Source organism: Mandrillus leucophaeus, unplaced genomic scaffold, assembly GCF_000951045.1.
Source record: "Mandrillus leucophaeus isolate KB7577 unplaced genomic scaffold, Mleu.le_1.0 Scaffold118, whole genome shotgun sequence".
In the NCBI taxonomy this organism is placed as follows: Eukaryota; Metazoa; Chordata; class Mammalia; order Primates; family Cercopithecidae; genus Mandrillus; species Mandrillus leucophaeus.
In genome coordinates, this window is record NW_012100098.1 from 1,443,045 (window position 1) to 1,452,971 (window position 9,927).

At 55.4% G+C, this 9,927-nt stretch overlaps 1 protein-coding gene across 1 annotated transcript in view; it reads right to left on the minus strand.

Moving 5' to 3' along the window:
- NR4A1 (nuclear receptor subfamily 4, group A, member 1) overlaps positions 1-9,666 on the minus strand; it is a 30,834-nt gene extending 21,168 nt beyond the window's left edge. The window contains exons 1-2 of the mRNA XM_012002336.1: positions 8,557-9,666; positions 5,092-5,211 (exon numbers count right to left, since the gene is read on the minus strand). Of these exons, the coding sequence (XP_011857726.1) occupies positions 5,092-5,211; positions 8,557-8,596 (160 nt within the window). The 5' untranslated portion in view covers positions 8,597-9,666. The remainder of the gene's footprint in view (positions 1-5,091; positions 5,212-8,556) is intronic.
- Positions 9,667-9,927: the final 261 nt, after the last annotated feature.

A 9,927-nucleotide genomic window follows, 5' to 3' on the forward strand; every position in this document is an offset into this window, starting at 1 on the left:
AAAAAAAAAAAAAAAATTGTACACCTATGATGTGTGCACTTTTCTGTATTATGTTATATTCCCCCCAAAGTTTTTTGTTTGTTTGTTTTTGAGATGGTGTCTGTCGCCTAGGCTGGAGTGCAGTGGTGTGATCTCGGCTCACTGCAAGCTCCACCTCCCGGGTTCACGCCATTCTCCTGCCTCAGTCTCCCGAGTAGCTGGGACTACATGTGCCTGCCACCACGCCCAGTTAATTTTTTGTATTTTTCGTAGAGACGGGGTTTCACGGTGTTAGCCAGGATGGTCTCGATCTCCTGACCTTGTGATCTGCCCGCCTTGGCCTCCCAAAGTGCTGGGATTACAGGCGTGAGCCACCGCGCCCTGCCCAAATTTTATTTTTAAATAGCCACACCTGAATGAGAGAGACATATTTCTTCATATGGATCCAGATGCAGATGGAATTTATTGAGAACAATTCTTTCAAGTGTGTGCTTCTGAAACCACAGTGGCTGTTTCTTATTATGTATTATTTCTATCAATAGATAGAGTACAAGTACGGTTAGCAGGGAATGCAGCATCTCATAGTAGAAAGGGGTCCTCCTGCTGACAACAGAGTTTATTTTCTGAGCAGTTCACCAGGCCCTTACCCCTCCTAGTCAAATTTTATGGGGCCCAGGGATTTATCATGTACTTAGACCCATCTCTCACCCACCAGATGTGAACACCATGAGGACAAGGGCACTGTCTGCTACCCCATGCTGGGAAGATCCTTTATACATCCTCAGTGGTAAGTAGCCCAGGGCAGGCCCCAGATGAGCAGCCAATGTCCATCACCATTCCCCAGCCCAGAGGGTGGGGGTAGAGATGGGTAAACAGGAGATGAAGGAAGTGGAATTACACAGCCCTTTTCCCACGCTACCCCTCCACCTTGGGCTGGGCCCCGCCCCTACTAAGTAGAGGTCAGGAACTTGCCCTACTTTCACTGAGACTGTCCCCACCCATGGGCCTCCACACCCTTCCCTTGGGGTGGGCAAAAGGAGTGAGCTTCGCCTTCTCCAGCTCAGAAGTGGCCCTGGGAGCTTCCCCTCGGCCCCAGGGTCTATCGCCAGCCCTGACCTGGCCACTTCCTCTTCCTGCTCTGGCAGTGGGCAGGGGGATTTGCACTGTGGGCAGGGAAGCACTGCCTACTGCCCCGGGGGCTTCCCATGGGCAGCTCTGGGAACCAGGGGGGAAGGGTAAGGCCCAGACCCCTGGCTCTGCTCTCCTGGCCCTTGCCCAAGCCCTACCATGAGCACATGTATCATTATCTCCCCAAAACCAGCCTCCCAGGGACCCAGGTAGGCCTGCACCCCTCCCCTCAGCTCTCAGCAGGGGCCAAAGATGGAAGAGCTTTCAGAGGCATCTTTGTCCAGGAGCTAGCAAGCCTGATGTGTGACCTGAGGCCAGTCCCTTGTCCTCTCCAAGACTGCTTCCTCATCTGCCTAATGCAGACATCACCAGTCCCAGTGCTGGTAGAATTCAGTTCACAATGGAGGGAGAGGTTCAACATCCAAATGTAGCACTGCCTGGGGCCTGGGCTCCCCCACTGTCGTGGGAAACTTGTAATGGCAAGTGAGGGTGGAAGTCGGGAGGCAGGCAGTACCTCCAAGTCACAGGGAAGTGCTACAGGGGGGTGGGTTCCAGGACCCCGACATATACCAAAATCCACGCATACTCAAGTCCCGCACTCAGCCCTGTGGAACTCGTGTCTGCAGTGGGACAACCACAGCGGCCTGCAGCAGAATCCTGGGACTGGCAGGGGCAGGAGATAGCAAGGTCCTCAGCTGGACGGGGGAGCCAGCAGCCCTCCTGCTCCAGGAACTACAAACAGTAACCCCATCTCTACTTCTCCCATTCCTGGGCTGAGTGAGAGGAAATGAGAGTGTGCCCAGCGATGTGGCTCTACCCGGCACTGGGAGAATTCCAGACTCTGTATGCAGCAAGTGGTCAATTAATACTCTGGAGAGAGCCAGTTAATTAAGGAGGTCAGGGTATGGCCACAGAGGCTATCTTCAGTCCAGTGATTTCTCTACCCCTTCCTCCCTCCCTCTCAGGTCAGAAGAAATTAACATACAGCACAAAAGAATAAGATCAGGCTTCAGGAACAACAGCCAGACGGGGCTGGAAAACACTGACAAGATCACGGAGTTCCTTTGGGAAAGGTTGGCCCACGCCTTGAACCTCCCTCGGTTTCCCCCTCAGTCTGTTCAGCTCCTGGCCAGCTCTCTTCTCCTCTCACCTTGGAGGGTCTCCCACCACCTTGCAGAACATCAACACCCACCAAATTCCCTTGCCTCTGTCCAAGGTCTCCACCCAGCCCATGCGGGCAAAATTTCAAATTCCAAAATAAAAACCCTCTGATAACGAGTCCCAGCCGGAAAGACTGATGCACTTTCCTATTGTTAAAGTATTTTTAGTCACAGGCTCTGGATTCGTTTAGAGACTCACGTTCAGAAAGGGGAAAAAATTTTTTTGAGAACTGGGAAGGAGAGCACAGGAGCCTCCCACGTAAGGAGCTGCTGCCTGTTCCATGCTGGGCCAGAGTCCCTGGCCCAGGTCCCGGAGCGTGTTTGTGGCAAGCTGGTTGGCAGACTTGCCAGACCTCTCTCCAGCTCTGCTTCTCAGGCACCCAAAGCAGCTGGGAGGCCCGGCAAGGGGGACAGGCCAGGGGCTGAGGGCTCAGCAGGGCACCAAGCCCCTGGCCCAGCCACTCAGTCCCAACTAGTGGGGGTTCAGGGGCCCCCACTCAGAAGCCAATCCTGAGATACCCCAATGGACACCAAACTTGCTGCAGTGACCAGTGCCTCATCCAGATGGGGCAGACAGGAGAGGAAGACAGACCCTGTGGGGAAGCTCTGAGGAAGGAGCTAGACCGCATCACCTGTCTCTGTCCACCTCTCCCAGTTCTCAGTCACAGCGTTCACAAGTCCAACTACCGTCATCCAGCTGTGGTCAAGCTGCACACTCATGCCTCCAACTGTTGGCCACCCTTGCTTCCTCCCCGCAGCCCAAGGCCAAAGGGTTTGGCATGACAGTCGCAATGGGAAAAAATCCAAACAGCCCAGCTCCCATTCCTCAATGTCCCCGTCCCAAGACTCACCAGCTTCCTCCTCACGATCTGCTTTGACCCTGGACAAAGGTCCTGGACAACCGCACGAAGGGAGAAGCCCAAGATTGGTTGGGGGCTCTTTCTGGCAGCCTCAGGGAGCCCTGTGGGGAGAGACGTGCTGCCCAGCCAGCCTATCCTCGCAGCCGAGGCCGGGCAGCAGCTGAGCAGGCTCTGGATGTGGTGCTGCCTCCAAGCCGGCGTGTCCTCCTCTGTTTATATAGCAGAAACCAGAGCCGGCCTCTGGGGATGGGGGGAGCCACTTTGGGCCCTCTTGGCTGGGCCTGACTTTGGCCCAGGTCAGCAAGAGCCCAAAATAGTCAGCTGACGGGAGCCCCGGCATGAGCGTGACCCTGGGCCCGTGCCCGGGCCTGGCAGACAGGTGCCCACGTCACAAGACCAGCAGCTCTAGCACTCATGGGGCCCCGGTTGGCAGCCCCTCAGGGTGGCCTTGGCAGTGTATCTGGCATGGGAGTTCCACCCAATCACCACCATCACCCAGACAACGAGGTAAACACAAGGAATTCTGCCCACCAAGGCTGCTGTGTACCCAGAGGGAGAGCTGGGTGCTTAGGAAGCTGGGTCTGGACTGGGGGTGGATGTGGGGGCCGAGTTGAGGGAGGGACACCTGGCCACTGCTGTCATCTACATTCACGTGCCTCCCAAGTCCAGATCTCCAGCTGACCAGAGAACACCTGCCTCTTACAGTAATTCCTCTCCCTGTCTTCGGCCCGAGGTTGGTGGTACAGCGCCTGCTGCCATTGGGAGGCCAGGCACACACCCAGCCCCACCCCTAGAACAGGAGGCCCTGCTTCCCAGGGCTTCCCCCTTCCCTCCAGGCTGGGACCAGACATCCCATCCTCCCCACCCCAGCTACCTCTCCAAGGCTCTCTGCACCCTGAACGCTGACCCCCTGTGAGGCAACAGTGTTTGGGAAGCTGAGGGAGATATTGAGCCAGCGCCTGCTTCATCCGGGATCTCTCAAGGCCTGGGAGGGCTGCCGCTCAGAGATGGCCCTCTTCCAGGGAAGGAGGAAGGGAATCTCATGGCCCCTGTCTGTCTGGGGTGCAAGGCAGAGCTCCAGCTCCTTTAAGAACCAGGACTACAGTGCCCTTGGCCCCATCTCATGTCCCCAGGAAAGGCCTGCTGGAAATCCCATTCCCATCGTCCACCTCTCAGTCCCAGATCAGTGTGGGCCTTCTCTGGAAGCACCCTCAGTCAAGAAAGTTATGTCCTCCACCATCAGACCAGGTGCCAGTGCTTTCCAGCTACCCAGGAGGCATGGTTCTGGGCTTGGCTCTACACATCCTTACTGCAGGACCCCTGGAAAAGTCATTTCTCCCTTCTGTACCTCAGTCTCCTCTTCTGTAAGTGGAGGAGATGTGCTAGATCACAAGTAGTGGAAGGACTGTCCCTGCCTTCCCATTCACAGAGGCCACCCCCCACACCACAGACTCCACAGGCCCTCAGGCCTGCCGCAGTAAGGAGGGGCAGGCACCGTGCTTTCCATGAGGGAGTGGAGGTCCCGGCCTTCCCTTCATGCACTCACCTGGAGAAGTGTCTACACCCGGGAGACAGGCCAGTTCCCCACTGCCACGTGTGCTCCATGATGCTCCCAGCCCAGTCCCTAGATATCCTATTCCACCCTATCTGCTTCCTGGAACCAGGCACATGCTGCCTTAGGAGCAGCTGTCATCCCCTATTCCTACCAGCCCATGTCACCTGGGCCCAGAGCCCTCCAGCCTATCCTGCCAAGAAAATAAGGCTTCCCCAGTCCCCACACCCACATTACCCCCACCTCTGAAGAAATCAGATCCCCCACACTGAACAGCACCTCAGCTGCCACCTCCGCGGGGTTTCCCCTCCATCCCCCTAACCACATCCGCTTTGGGCAGCTCCACCCCCACCTCTGCCCCCCAACCCCACCTGCTGGAGGGGTGTACAAAGGACAATAACAGAACACTTACCACTCTGGATGGACCAACAGGCCTTGGCCAACCACATTATCCTGTCAGCCGTCAGGGCCCAGGAGAAGGCACCAGGCTGCCTGGGAGGGGCAGGGCCTGGCCTCTGTCCATGGTGGAGGCCTACAGAGGGAGAGTCGATGTGAGTGAAGAGAAACCAGCCAGCAAGCACATTCCCTGGAGACAGCATGGCCAGGACACACAGGAATGGGAGCAGTGGCAGGATCCAGGCCGCAAGAGGGGGACAAGCCATCCCAAGGACCTCCCTGGGTTAGGCATCAGAGCCTGGGGGCCCAAGCCCCAGGCAATCTGCTTCCAGGGGTGTAGGGTGTGGCCAGGAGCTGCTGACAGCATCTGGGGCATTTCAGAGCCATATAAACACATCAGCATCTAGTCTCTCCACCTCATACCCTTCTCTGACATGCACAAAAGGGCATGTTGCAGGCACAGGAAGGGAACTATTGTGAGGATATAGCGGAATACCCCTCTCTCCTTAAGGGGCTCTAGTTTGGCCCCTAAAGCCTCAGAGGCCCCCAAAAGGCAAGGGTTCCACTCAGAGTAGAGTGGATGTGGGATCCCAGACTGTCTGGGTTCAAATCCTAGCTCCACTGCTTATCACCTTGGGCAAATTACATAATCTCTTTGTACCTCATGCTCCTCATCTGTAAAAATGATGACATCTCTAAAATTAACAATCACAGGGTTATCAGCAGGCTTTTAAAACAGTTTTGTTTTTTTTTTTTTTTTGAGACGGAGTCTCGCTTTGTCACCCAGGCTGGAGTGCAGTGGCACCATCTTGGCTCACTGCAAGCTCCGCCTCCCGGGTTCACACCATTCTCCTGCCTCAGCCTCCGAGTAGCTGGGACTACAGGCGCCCACCACCTCGCCCGGCTAATTTTTTGTATTTTTAGTAGAGATGGGGTTTCACCATATTAGCCAGGATGGTCTCATCTCCTGACCTCGTGATCCACCCACCTCGGCCTCCCAAAGTGCTGCGATTACAGGCGTGAGCCACTGCGCCCAGCTAAAAAAAGTTAATGTGTAAAAGACTTAGGACAGTGCTAGATACACATATCTGCTACATGTCATTATTAGGAGAAGTTCAATGAGGACACACACATAAAAGCTAGCCACAGACCCTGGTTCCTAGTCCAAGGCACCCTGGGCACCTGGCCTCTCCTTCCAGGGTGGAAGCCAACTATGTGCCTCACCCCACACCCCAGCCTCTTCAGCTCTCCCCTAACCCCGTTCAGCTAGGGTACCTTGACCCACATCTCTCCTTCTCTTCCTCCACCCACTCCAGTGCTCTCTCCTCTCGACTACGCTCCAGAGTGAGGGCAGGACCAGGCCTTCACTGGCTATTGGACTGCCCTTAAGACCGAGATGAGGTCTGGGAAAAGAGAAGGAGATGATGGGAGCTAGGAGGGACAAAGAGGAGGAGGACCCCAGAGGGTGGGCAATGGGCTTCCTCGTCCTCCTGACCTCTGCCCAAGGTCTACAGGCCAAGGGGAGGACCTCTGGCCCACAGTACCCAGGCTCTCCCCTTACGACATTACCAGCACCCCTCCCTCCCAATCCTGTGGGTATGATGGGGAACAGGAAAAGGCCACAGGAGAGAAGGAGGGAAGGGAGGGCAGACTGGAACATCTGGAGCACCTTTAACCCTAAACAGAAAGCAAGACGAGGCTTCCAATCTGCCCCAGCCCATGGACTACACCTGCTTTCCAGGATGACAGTGTCATCCTCCCATCCCCCGGAAACTGGTCTATAATTTCCCCCAGCCTTGTCTTTTCTCCCTACCAGCTCACTGCTGAGAAGGAAGGGTAGGGAGGGCCAAATACCACCTACCATAATCAGGCCCAACCTGAGCACCCAGGTCTTCCCCATCTGGTTCTCAGAACAGGGGCCAGAGTCTGGCACCTGGTGGTGCCCACAAATGATTTTAGCATCTTCAAGCAGGTATCTGTTTCCCTGCCTGCTCCAGATCAAAATGCCCCCCTCAATAGTCACACCACAAGCATTTACTGAGGACCCCCTGGAAGCCAGGCAGTGTGCCCCGAACCACAGGAGAGCCAAGAATGAGCACACCAAGATCCCAGAGCCCCAGGATCTGATAAGGGATGAACCAAGGTCAAGGACAATCTGCACTGGGCAGAGGGCAAACCAAAGGCTGAGTGGGCTTGGCGGAGAAAGTGACCCCCAAAATGGGGTGGACCATCAGGCCAGATTTCAGTCCCCAGTTCCTGCTCCCCACCAACCTCATTTCCCAGCCACTCACTGTGGTCCCGTCACATGGGCCTTCTCTCCCTACTCAGGGCCTCTGCATCCACCGTTCCCTCTGCCCAGAACTGGCTCTTCCTGATCAACGAGGTTTCCATTCCCATGTCACCTCCCTGAACAGCCTGAACAGCTTGCACCCCCACCCCACCACACTAGCCTGATTTTTATTCATCAGAGGTCTAATGTTCACATCTGTTCACTGGTTTATTACCTGTCTACCCAACCAGAATGTAAGGATGCTGTCCATCTCAATCACTGCAGAATCTGCAGTCTCTCAACTCTGCTCAGCACTGGCAGGTGCTCAGTAAGCGTGCGTGGAAAGGTGGGGGGTGCACATGCCTGCATTGGAGCTGTGCTGGGAGGAAGGTCAGCTAGGTGGGGACAACATTCCAGCTCAAGAGCTGTCCCTTCCATTTGGGGGCAGATCCAAGAGCCAGAGCGTTCTTCCTTATGTTGAATCACATCCCTGACTCTAAAAGTCCCTGGATCCCAGCTCTGTCCCCTGCACTGGCCCACAGGAAGCCTCATTCTAGTCCTTCCTAGCAAGTATTTTAGTCTTTTCTTAACTAAACTGCCCCTTGCAACAGGACACCGCTGACAGGCCCTCTGCCTGACAGGCCCTGGTGGCCTCCTGAGTACAAGCTCTACATTGGCCAATATCCCTACCCAGAAATGGGAATATTACTACTATTAGCAATAACAACAGCCGCTAATATTTGTTAAACAACATGTGCCAGATACATTAAGCACTTTACATGCATTTTCTCATTTCAGCCTCACAATGCTATGAAGAAGGGATTATTATTATAAACATTTTACCAATGAGGAAACTAAGGCCCAGAAAGAAACGTTAAGCAACTTGCCGAAGGTCACACAGCTAGGAATTGGCAAAACTGAGATTAGAACCCAGGGAACCTAACCAAGGAGTCCAGAATCAGGCATTCTTGCTCCCCCTACCGCCCACTTGGACCTGTATAGTGGATGGAGGCTTCACACTGCACAGAGCAGTCCCACAGCCTCCGTCCAGGGAACAGCTCAGAAGCTAAGGGCCTGGGTTCCTGGGCCTTTGAGCCAGGCACAGGGCCTGAACTCCTCAGCTGACTTTCTTAAGTCCAGCAGAGGCCTCAGCACAGGCCTCGTCAGTCACATTCACATTGTTAATCTCGGCCCATCCTTCTGCCCAGTTGCCTTCAATTAGAATCTTGATTTTATACTGTGCACTTGTCATTCCTCACAGCTCTGCATGACTACAAGGAGTCGGCTGACTTCCTTTTTAAGTCTTCATCCAAGTCACTGATCTTAAACGTTCACTTGGAGTAGGTCTAGGAGCAAGTCTTGTAGCCCCACCACTAGGGCTCCAGGCCAGGCTGACAACAGCCCCCAAATCCATCAGCACCCACTGGGCATAACTGTTGTGAAACCGACCTCTGCTCAGCCTGCGTTTTTCCAATGTGCCGCTAATACTAGCCCCACATCCAAATTAACAATTCACTGTAAACCACTTCTGTAGCATTTCCCCTATCCACCAAGTCATCTATCAAAAACGAAGGCATAAAAACGATATGAGCCTGCCAGGCGCGGTGGCTCACGCCTGTAATCTCAGCACTTTGGGAGGCTGAGGCGGGCGGATCACAAGGTCAGCAGTTCGAGTCCAGTCTAGCCAATATGGTGAAACCCTGTCTCTACTAAAAATACAAAAATTAGCCAGGCGTGGTGGCGGACGCCTGTAGTCCCAGCTACTGGGGAGGCTGAGGCAGGAGACTCACTTGAACCCGGGAGATGGAGGTTGCAGTGAGCCGAGATCACGCCACTGCACTCCAGCCTGGGCAACAGAGCGAGACTTCATTTCAAAAAAAAAAGGGGGGGTGGGTAGGTTGTGGAGGGGAATGAGCCAAGTCAGGGAACTGTGTCCTGTCCTCAACACAGACCACCATGGTAAGGAGGTCTGGAAATACCGCGCCCCCACCCCTCCCAATACAAGGAGGGAAGATGTTGCGGCAAAAAAACAAAACGACAACCAAAAAAACACGCCTGGGAGACACAAGCCCCAAGTCCTAATCCCCAGCTCCGCCTGATTCCACGAGACCCCCAGCCTTGGTTTCTTGACTCAGTCCCGTGAAGGGGTTGCATCGCGCAGCATCCGTCCCTCCCGGCTGGGTCTCCTAGTAGACTCCTGGAAGCTCCCGCGCTCCTGGAACCGGTTCCCGCAGCCGGCGGGGAAATGGAAGGAATTTCTCTGGCCTGGCCACCTCCAGCGCCCCTCGTGGGCCAAACCCCACCCTTGGCGGGCTGGGGAGAGAAAGCCTTGGCCGTCGCCCTTGGGGGCTGACTCTGAGCCAGCAAGTTCCGCTGGGAATCCAGTCCCTCCCCCGACTCCCCAGTTTCCAAGCGGGACTCCGGCGTGGCCCTGAGCCCGCTCCAAGGCATCCACCAAAGACCCGAGATTGCCCGGCCTTTCCGGGGCCCACCTCCCGCCACACCGGCGGCCCCTCACCTGGCCCCGCGGGCTCCTCTAGCCTCTCCACTCCTGCTTTCCGGGGTCGCGCACCAGCAGGCCCT